A 22,232-nucleotide genomic window follows, 5' to 3' on the forward strand; every position below is an offset into this window, starting at 1 on the left:
TGCACTCTTCTGCTGCTTTCATCCAAAGCCAGCTTGTTGGAGTTATCCAAAGGGAAAGTTTGAGATATCCCCAATTATTTTCCCATATTTGAATGTCAGTGCATTATCAGTGTTTTTGCAGTGCCACCATGCATGAGGAATATTGAATGTATCTATGTGCAGTATAGGTGTTATAGTAGCAGTGTGTAACTTGTACGATAACTTTAGCATGGTGATCTTTGAGTTCGGAATGGAGAGCATCTGTCAGCACAGACTGAAAGTCTGCTACATAGGCAGTAGTGATGCTTGCACCCAATAGGTTCTTAATTCTGAGCTTCTGGCCCAACCCCCCTCTCAAGCTTTCTTGAATGGGTTTGTGACAGAACCTTTTCATTCTTGGCTTGAAAGTCTGGAAGAGCTTAAACTATATTCACAATGATATCTAAATGTTTTTCTCATTAAATGTAAGACATTTCTTTTAACTGGTACAGGTATCGGACCCCTTATCCGGAAACCCGTTATCCAGAAAGCTCCGAATTACGGAAAGCCTGTCTCCCATAGACTCCATTTTAATCAAATAATTCAGAATTTTTAAACTGATTTACTTTTTCTCTGTAATAATAAAACAGAACCTTGTAATTGATCCCAACTAAGATATAAATAATCCTTATTGGATGCAAAACAATCCTATTGGGTTAATTAATGTTTTATTGATTTTTTAGCAGACTTAAGGTATGGAGATCCAAATTACAGAAAGATCCCTTATCCGGAATACCCTTGGTCCCGAGCATTCTGGATAATGGGTCCTATACCTGTACAAGGTTTTCCTTCAAATGGTTGGCAAGGAATGGGTTAATATAGCCCAGTCTGAGATGTAACAGTACATATACTGCACACACCCACTCATACTACATTTAAATGTGATCAGCAGGAGATGTACCAACCCATAAAAAACCCTGTACTCTATGCATAATTTTCATGCTGCAGTACTTAAATATAAATCATACTGACAGTACAAAGGAATTCTTCTCAAGTTTGTAACTAGGAATGAAAGTTCCTCCCTCCGACATGAAAAGTAAATGCATATGAAAAATGCCACCGCTAATGTTATATCAGGTCTGGGATTATGTTGGAATCCTGGAAATCTAAGAATGAATTTATAGGCAAATGTGCAAAAGAAAAGCCATTTATTAGTGTTGCTTCTCTATAGGCTTATTGTAATACTTAGTTAACTTTCTGAAGATATGAAAGCTTGCATAAAATATACTTTTATTGAATTTATTCAGTAGTTTTGAATAAAAAGCAAGTGTGCTGATTTATTTGAGTAGTACAGAATGTGTGTCCTCTATAAGATTAGGCCGCAGGTAGATTGCTTTAGGTATTAATGCTCTAGTAGTGCCAAAAAGGAAATCACAATGCTAGAATTTTTTTTTCTCCAGAGAATTTAGATTTGGCCTGAAATGTTGATATAAACCAACCCTAGGCATGTGACCTTAAACGCAACAATTTTTTTGTTCATAGTTGATCTGAACCCAAGGGTTTGGGCTCAGATACAGTTCAGGATTCAGACTATTTATATGTAGGATTCTGTATTCTGAATTTATGATTTGGCGTGTCCCAGTTATTCATTTAATCTGACATTTTTGCTATCCTTTAATATAAGAACATTTTCTTTTATGTTGAATTCTTGGTTTTTATTGTATCATGTCTTGGCATCACAACATTAAAGGGGTGATTCAGAATGCAACTTTTCATTTGGTCTTTTTTTTATTTTATAGTTTTTGAATTTTGCCTTTCTCTTCCACTATTTTTGAAAAAGCTTTCAAATGGCACTGACCCAAGCAGCCAAAAAATGATTGCTCTGTGAGGCTGCAATGTTGTTGTTGCTACTGTCATTTTTCTATTTAGGCCCGTCTCTATCTATATATATCTTTTTAAATCACTGCCTGGTTGCTAGGTTAAAATGGACCCTAGCAACCAGATAGCAGCAGAAATTCCAAACTGGAGAGTGAAATTAAAAAAAAAAAAATAAATAGCAAAATAATTCAAAAACTGCAAATAGAAAATGAAGATGAAATGCAAATGGTCTCAGAATAGCACTCTCTACATCAAAAGTTAATTTAAAGGTGAACTACCCCTTTAATGTGCACTAAGAATCTCAGTATGGGGCGGGCAGCTGGCGCTCAGCTCTGCCCTCCTCTCCCCAGATCATCCAGTTTCTTTCTGAACTGTGCAGCCTCATCATTCTCCAGTCATGGCCTTCTTCCATCTCGTTACCGCTATGGATCCACTGCATGCAGCTCACAGATACAGCATTGCTGGTTGTTTTGTGTTGCCAAATGCAAAAGGAAAGACGTATTTGTACTAGAGAACTTGTGGGATATCTTTTTCTTTATATCTCTTACAATTAAGTTATGTTTCTATGAAACCCACACAGAGGGGAGGTGTTTTTTAACTGGCGAAAGTGAGAACACAAGTTGTTTCTGTAAAGTCACACAGCTGTTTACTGGATACAGAGCAGCTTCTTGGGATCAGGCAGAACCCAGTGAAACATTCACACTTGCCAGATGGAACCAACTTCCTCCTCTGTCAACAGGCACAGAGCGGATCTAGATGTGTTTTGTGTAAAAGTTTGTGAAGATATTTGAAGAAGTGAATGCTCTGTATCAATAATGGAAAAAATGTAAAATCCGGGTACATGTTGTAAATTAGGCAAGAGTGTCCATCTTTTGCCTGTCCAGGTATTGCCATGCATCTAGCACTCGAGCATGCAGCACTTGGGGATGCTGGGTGTCAATTATTGGAAAGCTGCCTGACATCCTTGCACTAAAAACATATGGGACTTGCTACTGTTGCCTCAATATTTTCATTTAAATTGAATGGTGCAGCAGCATGTACAGCTTAGGGGCTAAGCCTGTAAAGGATTTCAGTCTGTGTGCTATGACAACAAAGAACTGAGAAAGTAAAGCGTAACAGTGGCTTTTAGTTGTAAGTCACAATGTGAGCGAGCCAAAAAATCGCTCACGCTTTGGCTCATAAAGAGACATGTTTCACATCCCATCCTACTACCCCGCTCTCTAGAACTGCCTGATCGTCACTATGTGCTGCTGGAGACACCGCTACTCTAACAACCAAACCCATGTAAAGTAATGTTAACATCCCTACTCTTACGTATATGGCCAGATCACTAATGGTGCATTCTGTAAGGAAAGGGAATTATTAAAAGCACACTTAGGGGCACATTCTGAATGAGAAAAATTAGTAATATCTATCTAATTTATAGAACTTTACGTTATTTCTGCAATATTTTCATTAAATTCTGCAACTTTTTCATGCTTTGCGTCATATTCGTCATAATTTGTTGCAACGACTACAAAAGTTTCGAAGTTGGTTCATGCTTCGGTATTGTGACTATCTTTTGGCCAGGTTGGAGCTGCAGAGTTCCATAGAGTCCTATGGAAGGCTTCCAAAATCATGCATTGACGTTTGGTTTTCATGCCATTTACAATCGGATACAAAAATTTTGTAACTTTCTGATCACACCACAATATTTTGGTACGACCATGATGCGAGTTTTTGCGCAATTAACGCACATCAGAAATTATTGTGCTTAGTTCGAATTTTTTCAAATTGTGCTTTTAAACATCCGAAATTCGGACTTTGAAGCTTGAACGAATTCCAAAACTTCTTGCCCCTTAGTATTCTGGGTGTCACATGGTCAGTATTTTTGTGATACTTATGTATGTCTTTGTAGCTACTAGTGGTAAAATATATTAGGTATAGTAAGTCAAGTATTTATTTTCTGAAAAGGTGACAGGATACATCACAGATGACCCCCGTGCAGTTTAGCCGAGGCTGCTAGGAGCAATAGTTCAGAAGCCCCCGGGGAACTACAGGTTGCCCATCTCGGGTCCAGATGCTTTATTATTCTTGCTCTTAGTTTGTAGTCTGGCTTTAGAAAGTAAAAACATTTGAGTATCAGACAGCAAATAGCTGCTTTCTGCAAGCAGGAGATGTTTTTAATCAAGGAAACGATCCCACCACAGCTTTGAAGCAGTTGTTTATTTGTTATTTTATGGAAGGGGACATGCAGAAAAATTAATCACCACCCATGGGCAAATAAGCAGAACTTGCTATTTTTCTATTCTAGTAACCGGGGGAAAACTCAGGTGATTGCAAGTTCTTTTTTCCCCCTTCTAGCAGCATATGTTGATTTCTGTAATTCCAGGAACGTTTCATCTTCGGCTAGAAGGGAAACCTTTAACAGGATTCCATCCCTGTCTGGCATGTCTGAGGCTTTTCTTATTATTTAAAGCCTTTAGCTGCAAAGTACTAACCCTGAATGCAATAAATTGATTGCACTTCCCCGAATAGCCATAAATTTAACTCCCTTTGGTGCCTGCAGTCCTTTTTACAGCTGTCTTCCAATATTATTATGGATATGTTCCAGTCTATTTCTATTCTATTTTTAGACTTGTCTCACAACATATGTAATATATGCATAGGCTGAAAAGCTTGCAGTTATTGTGATGAGCTAAAAGGTCCATGAAAGGATAAAAGTGCTAAAATGGAAATTGCTGTTACCTAAAAAGATACTGTAGAATGAACAGATATATTGATCTTGATATCCATATGCTAATATAGCTCCAATGTACAGTGCAAATTACATAAACGCTTTATAAATAAAGGATGATCATTGTAGACTTTTCCTTAATTCTCCAATTATTTTAAGCACAGGATAGTCTGTTTTAATAGTCATCTGTCACAGTTATAGTTTAATATGTTCACTGCCCATTATGGAGGAGTTCTGATTACTTCAAGCAGTTCCACGTCCTTGTTATAATGGTTTTACACACCATTATTATTATAATCCATTATTTATAGAGTGCCGACATGTTCATATCACTTTATAGAGAGTGTTCATCGTTCCCAGTCCCAGTTGAGCTTGCAGCGTAAGATTCATATCACATTCACACACCACGTGTGTTTTTTTTCAGGTATATTTTGTTTTAATAAAGACACATAACGAAACCCTTCCTTCCAATTTACCCAAACCCTGGGTCTTACATCGTAAGCAATATGGATAAGCAGGTAGCACAATTATTGAATAAACCGTATAATTCAGAGTGAATGGCAACAGACAGAGATCACATCAGTTTATTGTTGTAATTCCTTGGTAAGGGCTGAATTTGAGGAAGATGGGAATTAACAAACAGGTATCGGTCTTTTCATGCAGAGTTTTCTCCACCAGTGGAAAGACACCTATGCCCCTTGTGCTGCAGAAGTACAGACGGGCAGAGTGTTCACCTGCCGGTGCACACAAATGGGCCGATTTTGACGTAAAAGTGCAAAACTGCATTTTTGTTGTGTTGAAACTGTGTGCCATTACCCTAAGGACTTAGCTGTGATCAGTTTACTACAGTAAAACTAAACAAAAGTAAGATGCTGTGCTACTTTAAGTTTGCACCTTAGATAAATTAAAATCCAAATAGGCAGCTTATGTCTTGTTTGCATCTGGGGCTTACTAAAAATTGACTCCTTTCTCAAGCACGTGAGCACAATGAACACAATCTGATGTGCTACAATACAAGCTTTTTAAAATGCAATACAGGATATTGGTATAAGACATCATTACTTGGGTTTAACATAATAAAACTACTGTATATGACCCTCTGTGGTATGTGGAAGTAGCGATATGTCCAATCCATAGCATTTCCCATTGGTATGGTGTATAATACCAGCATTCTGTAGAATGGATCCCATACTGTACAATATTTGTAGTACTTAGATGTATTATATTATTCATGGCTCTCTACATACCCTGAACATTGATCTTGTGCAAAATATGAAAAATTATTTTATTTTAATGGGCTGGACAAACAAATGCAACTTTTAATATTAAATGATATATTTGACCATATTTATCCTGCCCCTTTAGCTTGAGACATACTTAGCTCCTGGTAGCGCTTTTCTTTTTATCACTTAGGAAGTCAGGTTACTAGTCCCAGGGTTCATATGAAACACTCCTGTCTGTGATATTCAGTTTATACATCCTTGGACACTTTAAACCCTTAATTCAACTTAACAGATATATCTAGTTCTGTGACTTGTTTTGAATAAGGATTTAATATCTTTTTAATATATTTCCTTTAGCCACAGAGGATATGAGCTGTGCTGTAGTCTGCTGTGTTCTGAAACAAAATTAGTTTATTTAATGTTGCACATAGATATGTGCTTTTGTCTTGTAAATTCATATCACGGCCTATACTCCTGCGTCGTACTTCATCACAATTAAGATCCTCGTGTGTAACCATCCATCTCCAAGGCAACATCATACACTGTATGAGCGTCAGGTTTGTTGTGTCTCTGTTATTAAATGTGATCTATGACAGAGCAAATGATTAGCCCAGCGTCCAGAATCAATGTTCTGGATTCCCTGCTGACAATAAAGCGATAAACAAGTCAGCATGGCAGAAAAACAAGTGCCAGCAAAACTACATAGGGATGATGTCTAAATATCATATATAGACACCAGCCCAGGACAAAGGCATTAATAAAGCTCTTTATTCAAATACAAATGCAAGGTGTGGGGCAGTTATTACATTGTTGGCAACAGTAAGCGGGTTAAAATTGTCTCTTGTGGGCAATAGCTATAATTTGATGTTTATTTTAAAAGGCGAAAGCCATATTCATTGTGTGGTTTCAAGCTTTGCTGTTAGCACTGTTGGGAACTTCTGGTTCAAATTAGAGGCATGGTTACTGCTATATTTATTACCTTGCTCTTTTTGATTAGTGTGAAAAAAAAATCTACACCTCAAACATCAGATTAAAATACTGCCGTGTATTTAATTGATCTTCGTGTCTGTTGCAAATCCCCCCCAAAAAAGACCACATTTTGATGGAAATAAGGTAGGTAACTCAAGGATGAGTGACGTGAATTGTAATGTCAGCGAGTACAAACTAATAAAGCATTCCTGCTCCATGAAGGGAGTGGAAAAGTGTTTGTTGGTACACATGAGCAGCATGCTTCTGGAAGATGTTATGGAGCACCCTGCTTTTTAAATGTTCCAAGCAGAGACAGATAAGAGGGGTTTAGGGCAGAATTTAAAGTTTGCTTGGGGTGCCAGGATACCCAGACCTGGGACTGCACTGCCTCTGCTGTTATATTCTTTGCCACTTGTCAGGCCAAAGGGAATGTACAGGGGCACAGACATATAGTTACTTGTGCTTGTCATGTGCTCAGCTGAAAAATGATGCAGAGGGCAAAGAAAATGCATTTTGTCAAAGAAATTTGCTAGGCAAAGAAGCACTTCTGTGTGTGCACCCACAGGCGCTGTGTTGGTGGATTTCAGCGCAGAAATGCGAGTATGCAATTTCACACCACAATCCAAAAGCCTTGCAACCAAAATCACATTCTCCCACCATCTGATTCAAAGGAGCAAGATGGAAGATTCTTTAACATTACCCGCCTTGCAGAAGCAGTTATTAATCATTTAAGATTTTTACACAAAAATAAAACCCTGCGTATAAAAATAATAGTTAAAATAAAACCTATTATATATGTAAAATAAGTTCAGTGAGCATGTTTTTTTGTTTTTCTTTTACATGTTTTTTCTTACAGTTATTTCTGCCGGAACTTACTTACACAGTGTTTGAAGCTATGTAAAATCTGCCATTCTGGCGGGCATAAAATAAACACACCCTGATAAATTTGCCATTTATTTTACACAGTTTTTTACACCATTTGTTAGGCAAATTTAGTTTTACACAGCATAATAAATAAGCCCTTAAGTTCTCTGCCAGCATTCCTTTATAAATATTTAGCAGATGGATCCTATTATATATAGGTAAAATATAGTTGGCTTATGTTATTAATAAAGCATACGTGAGAGATTATCCAAAAATTTTCCTAGAAATATATTTTCATGATTTGTGGTCAAAATTCTGTTGTTCTGTTCTTAAGATATTTAATGTTGTAGTTGGCAATAATTATTGTCTGCCAGCGTGTGCCAGAGAAAACATTGCTTCCCCCTTTTATCAAAAGCTATATATGTCGTTTGCTATGGATTTTTCAACATATGTGTCACAGAACTAAGAACCCATCCTATAGGGTAACCAGCTGCTAGAAGCACCCATATGCCAACACTTACTATGCGTCTAAACGGCTAAAAATCGGAATGTAGAAGTCAATGGCAACGGTCCCTTCCCTTTCCTTGAAGTTTTTTCTTTTGTCTCAAAGCTTAACAGATTTCCCGGGTTTTGTCTGAAAATCACGTTTCCCCCCCCCCCCCGAATTGTCACAGTGACAATTAGCTAAAATCTGGATTTTCAGGCAACAATTTGAAAAAGTTGAGTGTTATACGACTTTTCTTGCAGAGACTTTTTTTTTAGTAAATATTATGGAAAACGAGTTTAGTTGAATTTGAAAATAAAAAAAGAGACATGGTGGCATTTTAGTAAATCAGCCCCCACGTTATGGAGTTGACCAGCCTGTAGAAGCACCCATATGCCAGCACTTGCTCTAACCTACATTACAATGTTACCCAGCTGTTAGAAAAGATAAAATGCCATCTGCACTCAAAGAAAAGGAGAATGATGTTCAGTTCAGATTTCCAGTAAACTTTCAGCCTTTGTAAATAATTATTAAAAAGTTTTTACTAACACACTTGGGGCAAAATATGTAAGCTTGCCTTCTACTTCAAGGTCCCTCATTGTGTGGGAATCCTGGTATATTAAAGCTGTAATACACGTTAAATCATTAGTCTCCTCCAGTAATTATGTTCACTTCCCCTTTGTCGGGAGCAACATTAATTCTTTGGAACAATATGAAACCCCCATTACCATGTGCTTGCCTTTGTGTTTCAGATTTTTACACGATATGTTGTTTTGTTTTTTCCAGCGTACCCTTGAGAAGTGCAGCGTCTGTGCCAAGCCAATCATGGAGAGGATCCTGAGAGCCACAGGGAAGGCCTATCACCCTCACTGCTTCACTTGTGTGGTGTGTTTCCGTAGTCTGGATGGGATTCCTTTCACTGTCGATGCTTCTGGACAGATTCATTGCATTGAGGATTTCCATAAGTATGATTTTCTTTTTCTCGCTTGTTAAGAATAAATCATTAGTGCATTATAATAGCAAAAAAATAAAACTGTCGTGCAAGGAAAATGGTTTCACCTCAGATATTTTCAAAATTGTAATTTAAAAACAAAAAAAAAACATTTTTGCTTTAATTTCCAAGGGGAACAACAAATTAATTTTTTTAATTAAAATGTTTTTTAATTAAAACTATAGGCAGGAAGTCAACCAAATTTCAACGCTCAACATTTTGGTTCCCATTAATAGTGCTCATTTTTAGCAAAGGTGTTTTTAGATGTGCACTGACCCTTTAAATATACCCAATAGAATTTTGTTTGCCACAAACATGGATTTATGTTGCTTAGTTACCATCACATACAAGGTACTGTTCTATTTTTACAGACAAAACAAAATGGTTAAAAAATATTTAAATTATTTGCTGATAATGGACATGGGGATCCATGATGCAAGAAAAAATGGAACTCATAGAAGGAAAGGTAAAAACTAAGTAAGATTTATCAGAAAGGTCTTTATAAATACAGCCATAAGCACTCACAGAAACGCTGCACTGAGTCCTCTATCAAAAGAAACACAGGATTTCTTGTCTCGCTTTTTGTAAAGCGCAGCTCTCCCCTCTCTGCTACCCCCTCCCATAAGAATTCATAAAACTTACTCCCCCCACCCTTAGGAATGTGTCATCTGAGCAATAAGCAGGAAGCTATGGGCACCAAGCTAAAATGGCAGCTGCAATCAGAGAAAGCTTCTAGGGCTCTTTTTCTTTTCTTCAGAATAAATATAGTGTTCTAGGTGACTTCTCCTTTAATTAGTCTGTGTGTGGTAACCCATATCAGGTATAGAGTTGCAGTGTCTGGTTGCTATAGTTTTCTCACAATGAAGCATTTATGACCAGTGTTGGTAAATGACGCTACGCATGTTCATTATTTTCATATTTTCTTTCTGTTGGATGGAATCTACCAATTAGATAAATTCAGGAAGCTATGTGAGTGCATGCTGCAAAGCACCAGTCGCTACATCTTGAGCAGCACAATTAGTGTGTGTTAGCATGGGTTGGGGATAGACCCTGTCAGATTTAATCTTCATTCTATGAGAATGTATGCAGACAGGTTTGTGCAGCCATTGTGGTCTGTTTAGTCTTTTGAAAAGCTCTTGGGTCAGTGCCCACATATAAAGTAAATCAAAGCTGAAGAGCAAATGTAATAGATTTTGTAAAACTGCAGCTTTGACAAGAGGCAGACAATAAAATCTGAGAACCTTTATGATACAGGTCTGTCCCCAGAGAGGGGTCACTGAGATGGGAAAGCCATTTAGTACTAAAGTTGTGTGCTGACGCTCAGGACTGGGAGGCTCAGTTCTGCTTTGATTATGTTGGCTGACACAAATGCAAGAGAAATAGCAATGCTTTCCTTGGTGGGGGAAGCTGTGAAATGAATAATGTTCTGCTTGGTGCCGTTTAATGTCAGCCACTTGACATACATGAAGTGTACAACTTAACGCATTTTGGCTTTTTGTAATTTAAAAAAGTGTGTTAAATTAAAGGAGAAGGAAAGGTAATTATCGAATGAAGTGCACAGGGACTGTTCCGGGTAAGGGCTCATAATGCCATCATTATTTTACAAAATAAAGGCTGGGCACATTGCAATTCCTTCACCACTGTGAGTGCCATTTTGCTAATCACACACCACTTCCCTTTGCTATTACCGTGTTCCACATATGTGCAATTTTACTCCTTCCACTCACCCTCAACACGTTGCCGCAGAGCAAAAAACTGAACTTGAGAAAATGCGCGTTCACTCACCATGGGTCAGTGTATCGGAACCAGAATGGAAGTTGCTGATGTAAACTTAGGATAGAGGGGGGAAGACAAAGGACACAAGGAAGCAGCACAGTTAAAGTGGCCTTACATGGGCAGATTTTAGCTGCCATTTGGGTCCCTTAGACCGATTCAGCAGCTTATCTACCCATGTATCAGCATCCCTGACCGGCCTACCCGACTGACGGCTGGCCTAAAATTGCCCATCTTGATCTGACAGGTTTGTTTGATCGGGGGCAGTATCAGATCAGATTAGATTGTTTGGTTCTAGGGCCAAACAACTGAATTAGCCCAATATCGCCCACCTTAGGTGGGCATATCCGGAGAAGATCCCCTCGTTTGGCGACCTCACCAAACAACCGGATATACAGTGTATAGCCACATTAAGGGGCTGATTTACTAAGACACAAATTCGAATCCGAATTGGAAAAATTCCGATTTTGCGCAACATTCGGAATGGCAAAGAAAAAGTCACAATAATTTTCCGAAAAATCGCCAAATACCGATCATAACGAAAAAAACGCAATCTGACGCATTCGGCCCGTTCGTGGGTTAGTAAATGTGCCCCTAAGTGTTAAAGGACATGTCAACCCCAAAAATGAGTTTTTGCCTACTAAAAGAAAACATAATTGTAAGCAACTTTCCAATTTTAACCAGAACTCCTGGTTGTTACTTTTTAAACAATGTTGCAAAGGTCAGTCTCCTCCAGCGAGTCAGGTCTGTCAGTCTGCTGCATTGTGTTACATTGTTTCAACAGTCTGAGCTCCCAGAGAAGAGAATAGAAAAGGACAAACACTGCTTTTAATAGCAATTATACATGCAAATAACTCAAAAACCATTACAAATTTGTAATGAATGCATATTGCAAAGTTGCTTACATTTTTTTTTATTTTACTAGGCAAAAAATTATATTTTGGGTTGACTTCTCCTTTAAGGATTTTCAGCAATCTTTCAGATTAAGTATAGTTGCTTCTTACCTTTGTCTTTTTAAACAGTATCCAGTTTCCAGTTAGCACAAAGTATACATTTATAACCAGAAAACTTGCAAATATAATATTTTATTAACAAAAAGCAATAGAGTACAATGATACAATAATGGATGCAATTATGGACCTTTATATCATCCCAAGGAATCTAAGGCTTTGATTTAGTCTGCGGGCTTTCCGCCTGGCCCCTTGCAGAACCAGAAACCATTTGTGGGTAGGAGCATAGTAATTACAAGTGACAAATACATACATATCAGTTTTCAATAGGTGTTGTTAAATCTACATAATATACACAGACACAGCTTATTGTTGGGGGGCATTTATGATAATCTGTAATTCTGCAGGAAAACCATTATAGTCTAGTCATATACTTTCTTTGTTTAACATCAAACGTATAATTAGAATTAGAGCACAAGCCTCCTGAGGCTGTTAGTACACATTACGGCCCTCAATTACAGCAGGATATCAATACTGACATCTGTAAGTTTATATTGTGTTGGTTTCTCTTGGAATTCATGGGAAAAAGCCATTAGAGGCCTGTGACAGAAATGACTTCAGACTGATGCTAAAAAATATCTCCTCAACTGACATCATAGAGAGAAGAAAGCTCTGTTATTCAAGGCAGACAAACTGTTTCTACTCCGGTGTAATGACAAGGATGCATCCTAATGAGAAAAGCAGCACAGCATGGCTTCTCTTTAGCTTCTTTACTCCTAATATAGTATGAGGAAAGAACATCCATGCTACAGCTTGTTACACATGAACATCCAAAGTACACACTGCCATGCTAAGTAAAGAACTGCATTCAAAAGAAAGCAATCAGCAGCAGCATTTTATGCTTTTATAAGTATATACTTATACTAATTTTATACTTTTATAAGTATTTTACCAGACCCATGCTTATTTTAATAACATTTACTGAGTCTCCTTATTTGACCCTTAATATCTTTCATCTATGTCTCAACCCACCCCCAGTCATTTTTCATCTGTAGAATTAGGTCCCAGTGCTTAAGGGGAAGAAATAATGTGTGTCTTTGCAGGTGTCATGGCTTACCTGTGTATAGTACGCGCCTCTGAAGCATCCTACCATCTTCATACGTCCGTAGAGACGCTGGCCATGTTCTCAGCCACCGATGCCATTACTCATGTATTATTTCCAACAACAAAAAGCATAATCTGCTTCCCAAACTTCCAATTGCCCAGCTGGATCATTCTGTTCTCTCAGTATGTGCAGCTGGCTGTCTGGGGATATCTGCTCCAGCAGACCAAAAGGAAAGCATTTAAATAACACTTGTTTTCTCTGGTTCTTTGTTTCTCATGTCAGGGACTGATTTACTAACATTCAGATGTTGTTCCCCTTGGGAATTTAAGTAAAATGTTTTGTTGTTTTAAATTACAATGTTGAAATATCTTAAATTATTTCCTGATCAAGAAAAGTTGAGTCTGAGGTGAAACCATTTTTCTTGTGTGGCAGTTACTTATATTTATTGAAGGATTTTTTTTTTTTTCATTTCCATTTGCATTTTTGATTTAAAACTGTCAGCATGTGCTGCAGTGTATAAACCATTATAGTTTGGTTAAAAGCTAGTTTTTCAGCATTCTATAGGAACTTAGATTTGAAGAGTGGCTGGAAGATGTTTTACCCTAAGAGAAATCAAATGGGAGTTTTGATCATAGTATAGACAGTTTACATTACATGGGCCTATTCATTAAATGTATTAATTATCATGCCATGCAAAAACAATGTCCTCCAGTATCAAGCCAGGTCCTTTATAAATAATGCATTTTAGGAGATGCAGTATTGTATTCCAAACTGCATTACTCCCAAGGCTAGCTACAGTGATGTGAAAAGTATGTGCCACCTCCTATTACTGCATACATTTGTCACATTGAATGGTCTCTAAACTCTAATGTAATATTGGACAAAGGACCTAGTAAAACCTAAGTAAACACATAAGACAGTTTTTATATTCAACACGCATTTGAAAAATAAAGTGCCCCCTTAGTTACATAGGCAACAGCTGACCATGTTGTATTGATACTTAGCTTCAGCCTGATTGTACCCAGCCCTGCTGCAGCTAAAGCTTCTCTGTATGTTATACCTTACCATGAACTAGTCACTGCAGGGTTTCAGAGTAAAGAGCTACAAAACAACTTCCAAGGCTGTGTGGTCCTTAGAGAGCCTTTACCTCCAAATGGAGCACCATTGAATCTTCCCACGAGTGGCCTGTCTGCAAAAATGACTTGCTACAACAACTAATACAGGAAGTCACAAAAACATCCCAGAGAAACATCCAAAGAATGTTAGGCGTTATTGCCTCAGCAGTGTTCATTAGTCCACAATAAGAAAGAGTATGGGCAAAATGTTTATTCATGGAAGAGTAGAAAAACAGAAACATCAATGCTCATTTGTCATTTGCAGAAAATCCATGGTTGATCCCTGTGTCTTTTGGCATAATGTTCTATGGGCAGTTCTATAGTGAAACTCTTTGGTCCACACAGGTCTTATAGCCACCCACCAAACCCTCCACCCATTACTATAACTGCTCATGACCTTGCTAAGTTCTTTATGAACAAAATAGACCATATTACACTCAGCATACTATGTGATGACCGTGTCAGATTAGTTTGCAGTGCAGTCGCATCTACTTCGCACTCTTTCACCCCTGCAACACTAGAGGAAGTTATTATGCTTCTGGTCTGCTCCAACCCCACAATCTGCTTCCTTGACCCCATACCTTCTCATCTATTTAACCGTTTACTTTATGCTGATAATATTCCATCTTTATCCAAATTGTTGGAAAGGCTTTGTTTACAACTGCCTGGTCCAGCATCTCACTCACAACACCATTCTCAATCCCTTTATGCTTGCTTTCTCCTAACACACTTATCAGAAACTGCAGTCACCAAAGTAACCAATGATCATCTTCTGACACTATTCCATACACATCCTTCTAGATCTTGCCAAATCCTGTCACAGCATTGCCCTAATATGCCCTTACCTCCACCTAGTTTTAAATAAAACGCGTGGTCTTTTATTTCCCGTCTTGACTTCTACAACTTACATTCAAAGCACTCAACAGTAAAACCTCTGCCTATATCTCAGCTCTGATCTCAAAATACACTCCTTCCCACAACATACACTCTGCTTCTGACCTTCGCCTCTTTCCTCCGCTCATCACTTCATCCCATTCCTTACTGCAGGGCTTCTGCCAACTCCTCTCTCCCTAGAGACCCACCTGTCTTACTTCCAGTATATTTTACTCTATAACCCTTGTTTGTTAAAAAAAAACTTCAAGACCCCAGTTTTGTAATAACTTAGTGTAAAGCGCTGTGTAACTTTCTGGCACTATTTAAGTAAACAATGATAATGACAACAAGGATGACCATATCATATATATAGTGTATATCTATGCTACAGGGCACAAAAGAGTGCAGTTTTAACACTTTCCTATTTATGACTCCATTGTGCACTTACCTTAGCACATGTTCCTATGACTAAATCCTGAGTTAATTAGCTATTTGTTTATTGTCTCATTTAGGAAATTTGCTCCCAGGTGTTCTGTGTGTAAGGAACCCATTATGCCTGCTCCTGGCCAGGAGGAGACCGTACGTATTGTAGCTTTGGACCGTGACTTCCATGTGCAGTGTTACCGCTGTGAGGTTCGTATGGATAGTGGTGGGGATTCTATATTTACATTTTCATTTAAGCACATCTTAATATACGGACTTCTCTTTTACAGGACTGTGGGAGTCTTCTGTCTGAAGGGGAGAATCAAGGCTGCTACCCCCTGGATGGGCACATCTTATGCAAGGCCTGCAATGCTGCACGTATTCAGGCTTTAACTGCCAAGTCTAGCACTGACTTGTGAATGAGACGCACCTCAACTTGAATGTATAGAGAAGCATTGAGGATGTTCCTATCTACCCCCATGGTCTTCTGCCTTCCATGTCCAAACTGTTGTAGGCAGATATATCCAGCTATTGTAAACCTCTCTTCTCAACCATATATTAAAAGCCAATGTTTTCTAGTTATTTAGTTCATTTACAGCACTAAAGGTTATAATGCATCTCATTTTAACCCCTTTCAGTCCAAGTGGAAAGTATCACAGTATATGAAACAATCACCTCTAGCTATGAACTTGCTAAATGTCCTTGTTTTATCTTTACTTTCATGGTCAAACTCTGCTTCACTGCCTATCTTATATCCTTGAAACCAATAATGCTGCTTCTGCGTTTGTTCACAAAATACCAGCAGTGCATTTTATATGGTCACCCTTTTGTTTTGTATCACCTAGAGAAAAGTTTGCTCCTGAGATACAGTCCATGGGTATGAGAGCAATACAGTAGCATGCACACATGTTAGAGTCATTGGCTGGATTTTCTTACATAGAACTAAATTACAACAACAGATTTTATGTCAGAGATGAAGGGACATATTTACTTCTAGCTCTTTTTGGTTTCCTTTCATAGCTTTGCTCCTCATATATAAAACTATGGCCATCTTTCTTATATGATTTGATGTTCTTTATCAGTTGTATGTGGTTATGAATATGCAAACAGACACAGTAGCACTATATAATGATTTATGGAATAGTTTTTGATTGGACTTAATGATCCAGAGATATGCAGAAATAACTGTGTGCCTTAAAATGACATAGTCCTGTAGTTACAGTATCTCACTGAGGCTGAATTTATGGATTGTGTCCCAAATAGATATTTAGTAATGCCGACTTGGTGTTGGGCGATGGAAGACTGATATTCTATAGACTATGGTCACGCTGCAGAGCATTGGTGAGTCCGTTGCTGCAGAAAGTAAGTTTGGGACCAGAATTGAACTTTAATATTTCACTATTATTTGTACTTTTGGTACCTGTTAAGGGCTTAATATGTTGGTGAATTTTTTGTTGACTGCTTTTAATGGAAATGATAGCTCGCTACCAGGAAGTCATTCTGCAACTATCTCTTTCTAATAACAAGTCCATAAATGCAAATAAACTGAGCTCAGCAGCCACCTTTATGCCCTCACCCAGTTTCTTGCAGTCAGGAAATGGACAGATTATTATAGGCAGCAATAGAATGTTTTAGAAAGATGAACTACAGCTCAAAGAGCATGGCATGTAACAATATATTAAAGAACTAATATATTTTTTGTACACGGTTTCATTGTTAGAATAAGAAAAAAGTGCTAAACGTGCCAATATATATTCCTTCTTTATGCATAATTTATATGTAGTAGGTATCTTCTGCTTAGACTTGGAGAGTATACTGAACGGTGCCACTATAATTGCCTTTGACCATTCATAGTTACTGTAGATCCATTCAGGCCTTGGTGAATCCTTGTGTACAGACTCCTTTTTATGTTTAGCCAAGACACAGGGTTTACAAGGAAAGTGCTCCTCCAATATGGCTGAATCTTAATCAAGTTTGTACCTATGTGTTGTGATTGGGATTGTTGTGTTTTTCCAATGCCGCTGTGTTCTTGAAAGCGTGGCAGCAGGTGGTAATGTTCTGAACATTTTGTGCCCACCTGAAAAGGAACCAGAGCTCCCTGGATGTTTGTTATTTGGTCAACCAATGGCTAAAAATATAGCTATATATTCAGAGGCTGAAAAGATTTCTGTGGAATTTATTGGAATTACTGCAATTTTTTTTAGCGTGTACGTTATGTTGGTTTGTGTGCCACAAGGCAGATGGAGGATAGTCTAACTTTACAAAAAGCCACATTTACACTATATAAATACTGTATATACTTATATCTATGCACACTAAAGCAGCCAAATTCATGTTCAAAAGCACTTAACAATAGAGCACACCATCTTATGGGAAGATTGTCGTCTCATTTAATTGTGACTGCCGATATTCTTGCTGTCTTGAACCCAAAATACTGCAGTTGAGATGGCTGGCAGCTCTGTTCCGGGTATAATGGTACAGACGCAATCACACAGCTTGTAGGGCAGAGCTGCTGGCATGGGAAATCTCTGGGCACCACCAAGGCTCTGTGTAGAAGGGAGACACTGAGTTGCTTACAGGTACAGCTGGGACTGCACGGCTGAGTTTTTAGTATCAGACCATGTGGCTCCTGGTCCTGCAGCTGAACAGTCCTGAACAAGTGATTTAACCATAGTAAAGGAAATAATAATTAGCCGACTGTCACTGTTTGCCAAACATACAGGTACAGGGGCAAAGGAGCGGGTCAATAGATGCCAGTGGCATTTCATCTTTTACAATATAATCTCAAGGAAACAGATATAACTGCACTTTAGTCAGAGCTCCAGTCCTTTCACATACTGCTAAAATTGTGCAGTTTGTCCACTTTCCACTTATCCACAAAATCCATGTATATGCAGAATTCCCCAGTCACCAAAGTATATCAGCACAATAGGTTACTGGGCCTTATGCTCAAGAAACATCCAGTTTATTTTCAGCAGGCGCAAATGCTATAACACTAAGCTGGAACCCTTATTAGCTCTGCCAATACTTGGGAAGTGTTGCCTATATGTGGCAATGTCCCTTATCCAGCAACAACATAGTCACACTTGTATTATAGAGGTTCTGTCTCCTTCAGTAGTTGTTTTAAAAATGTCTCCAATTGTCATAATATTTAAGAGAACTCTGTTCCCCCCCTTTTAAATACACCTTTTAACTCACAAATCATGTGGTGACAGGTATTATGGTCTTAGAACCCTTCTGCTATTCTGATCTGGGGAAGAGGCTCGCTTAGTTTTAGAACGACTTCTACACGGATGTGCCACTGTCAGCACTTGGTTTTTATATATTGTCCTTGCAGTGTTCAGTAGGTTTCTATGGACACATTGCCTGACCATCCCTTTGTATCCAGGGGGCCTCTCAGGAAACCATTTCAACCCCATCAGTCTGTTCAGACAGGAAATTCTGTCATGTGATGCCTCCATAAATGTGAGTGGGGAGTCATAGACCCAGAAGTTATAAGGGTTCCACCTCCCTCCTGCTTGCTTTCTTTTAAAATTTGCTTTTCCCCATAGGAACAATAATTGGTTAAGTGCAATATGTCCTTCTACATCTGTAGCTAAAGCACAATTAATTGCCCACGGGCTAAACAAGCCAGGACAATAGAATGGCCCATGTGTGTGCGGCAAAAAGAAAGTGCAGGAAGGGGAGCAGAACCTCATTCAGGAGTCAGCCTTATGCAGGAAAAACCAAAGAAATTGGAAACAAACTTGCATTTGTAGATTTTATTTTATTCTTAACATTTCCTAAAGAAAATGTGCGCGTCAGTCAGCAACAGGAGCACCGGGGCTTCGCACTGGGTCTTCTCATAGACGCTAAGTGGCATCTTTATTAGAGCGCTGAGCACAATGTGCTGGGAATAATGCATTCAGTTGCTTTCACTTGGGTAGGAAATGATATTCTAATCAATGAAACTGCATTCGAGATCAAAATTACAATCAGTTCTCTCTGTAATGTTCTAATCTGATTTTATACTCTAAGAATTTTTTTTTATCTAGAATTGTTTTTCTGATAAACAATATGCACAATGCTTCACATTAAATTTTGTATTTGCATTAAGTTGTGTTCGGTTTATTTTTGCCTTTAATTTTCTGTGATCTTTTCTCATGTATTTCATTGCTAAGTTTCTGCTTTTGCTGCATAAACTGCTCAGTTCTGTTACATGATTGGTGTAAGCGAAAATGGCTTTACTAAATATAACTCTAAGGGGGTCACTTAGCGAAATCCCTATTTGGTTTTTACTATTTTTTTCCTACTTCAAATAACCTGGAGATTTTAAAAAAGCAAATGTTTCCTTATTTGTTAAAAAAAAATCTAAATAAAAAAATATAATTAAAACTTTAGGAAAAAAACCTCAAATACCTTCAATTTGTAATTTTTGTTAATTTTAAAAAATAATTGAAAAAACTTGAATTGGCTAAATAGTTAAAATTTTGCCTAAGTCTGTGTGACCTCATGAGCTTTTAGATGCTAAAGTTTTATGTTTGTGTTTTGCATATTTTTGTTCCCTTAATAATTATCAAAAATTACCTGTTTTTTTAACCAATATTCAAATTTATGATTTTAATGCAAAAAAAAAAAAAAAATTGAATTGAGAAAAAATACCCACTTGTCTTATCAAGGAATTATTTAAGGAGAAATAAATATATCACTTTGTTTTGCATATGCCCTTGACATTGTCTATTGTTAAAAATGCTTTTGGGCCATAACTTGCCCCCTAAAGTTGCAATAAGCTGTGACTCCAGTTGGATTGTTTTAAAGGTTGCGAATAGGTGAATAAAATGGCACTAGGAATAAATAGGGTAAGTTTATCTAGATGGCTGCAGTTTAATTGGTTGGATAGAACTGCATTCAAATATATTGGGAAAAAATGTGTTGTAACAGAAATGCTATTTCTTGGGCTTATTTGCCTGTGCTGGAGCGGCCTAGAGATCTGCCAGAGGCTCTTGCACTTCTACATATGGGGGCCGATTCACTAAGGTACGAATCCGATTCACAAAATGATCGCAAATGTCACGAAAGTTCATTTAGTTTGAATACAAAAATTTCATACTTACGATTCAAAATTTTCGCATTGAAACGATCATTTGTGATAGAAACGAAATTTTCGTATCCAAACAATCATAAACGGCGGGAAAACCTTTCCAACTTTGATCCTTCTGTGCATGATTTGAGAAACCTCCCATAGGAATCAATGGCACTCTGCAGCTCCAACCTGGCCCAAGGAAAGTCTCCCATAGGGCTCAATGGCACCCTGCAGCTCCAACCCGGCCCAAGGAAAGTCTCCCATAGGGCTCAATGGCACTCTGCAGCTCCAACCCGGCCCAAGGAAAGTCTCCCATAGGGCTCAATGGCACCCTGCAGCTCCAACCTGGCCCAAGGAAAGTCTCCCATAGGAATCAATGGAACTCTGCAGCTCCAACCTGGCCCAAGGAAAGTCTCCCATAGGAATCAATGGCACTCTGCAGCTCCAACCTGGCCCAAGGAAAGTCTCCCATAGGGCTCAATGGCACCCTGCAGCTCCAACCTGGCCCAAGGAAAGTCTCCCATAGGGCTCAATGGCACTCTGCAGCTCCAACCTGGCCCAAGGAAAGTCTCCCATAGGGCTCAATGGCACTCTGCAGCTCCAACCTGGCCCAAGGAAAGTCTCCCATAGGGCTCAATGGCACTCTGCAGCTCCAACCTGGCCCAAGGAAAGTCTCCCATAGGGCTCAATGGCACTCTGCAGCTCCAACCTGGCCCAAGGAAAGTCTCCCATAGGGCTCAATGGCACTCTGCAGCTCCAACCTGGCCCAAGGAAAGTCTCCCATAGGGCTCAATGGCACTCTGCAGCTCCAACCCGGCCCAAGGAAAGTCTCCCATAGGGCTCAATGGCACTCTGCAGCTCCAACTCGGCCCAAGGAAAGTCTCCCATAGGGCTCAATGGCACTCTGCAGCTCCAACTCGGCCCAAGGAAAGTCTCCCATAGGGCTCAATGGCACTCTGCAGCTTCAACCTGGCCCAAGGAAAGTCTCCCATAGGGCTCAATGGCACTCTGCAGCTCCAACCTGGCCCAAGGAAAGCCTCCCATAGGGCTCAATGGCACTCTGCAGCTCCAACTCGGCCCAAGGAAAGTCTCCCATAGGGCTCAATGGCACTCTGCAGCTCCAACCTGGCCCAAGGAAAGTCTCCCATAGGGCTCAATGGCACTCTGCAGCTCCAACCCGGCCCAAGGAAAGTCTCCCATAGGGCTCAATGGCACTCTGCAGCTCCAACCCGGCCCAAGGAAAGTCTCCCATAGGGCTCAATGGCACTCTGCAGCTCCAACCTGGCCCAAGGAAAGCCTCCCATAGGGCTCAATGGCACTCTGCAGCTCCAACCCGGCCCAAGGAAAGCCTCCCATAGGGCTCAATGGCACTCTGCAGCTCCAACCTGGCCCAAGGAAAGTCTCCCATAGGGCTCAATGGCACTCTGCAGCTCCAACCTGGCCCAAGGAAAGTCTCCCATAGGGCTCAATGGCACTCTGCAGCTCCAACCTGGCCCAAGGAAAGCCTCCCATAGGGCTCAATGGCACTCTGCAGCTCCAACCTGGCCCAAGGAAAGCCTCCCATAGGGCTCAATGGCACTCTGCAGCTCCAACCTGGCCCAAGGAAAGTCTCCCATAGGGCTCAATGGCACTCTGCAGCTCCAACCTGGCCCAAGGAAAGTCACGATTCCGAAGCGTGAATGAATCTGAAACTTTCATACAATTTTGTCGCACAAATTGTTGTACAAATTGTCGCAAACTAACGAAACAATCGCTAAAAAATATGCACAGTTCTAAAATGTAGAAATAATACGATTTTTTTGTATTCTGAATCAATCATACTTTGATAAATGGGCCCCATGGTATCAG

General features: G+C 39.2%; 1 protein-coding gene across 6 annotated transcripts in view; it reads left to right on the forward strand.

Annotated features, from left to right (window-relative positions):
• lpp (LIM domain containing preferred translocation partner in lipoma) overlaps positions 1-19,417 on the forward strand; it is a 176,876-nt gene extending 157,459 nt beyond the window's left edge. For 5 of the 6 annotated variants that reach the window (XM_012963147.3, XM_012963146.3, XM_031901796.1 and 2 more), the window contains 3 exons: positions 8,879-9,057; positions 15,412-15,532; positions 15,613-19,417. In XM_012963147.3, the coding sequence (XP_012818601.1) occupies positions 8,879-9,057; positions 15,412-15,532; positions 15,613-15,741 (429 nt within the window). In that variant the 3' untranslated portion in view covers positions 15,742-19,417. 6 annotated transcript variants of the gene reach the window in all.
• Positions 19,418-22,232: the final 2,815 nt, after the last annotated feature.

This window comes from Xenopus tropicalis, chromosome 5 (genome assembly GCF_000004195.4).
Source record: "Xenopus tropicalis strain Nigerian chromosome 5, UCB_Xtro_10.0, whole genome shotgun sequence".
NCBI classification, from domain to species: Eukaryota; Metazoa; Chordata; class Amphibia; order Anura; family Pipidae; genus Xenopus; species Xenopus tropicalis.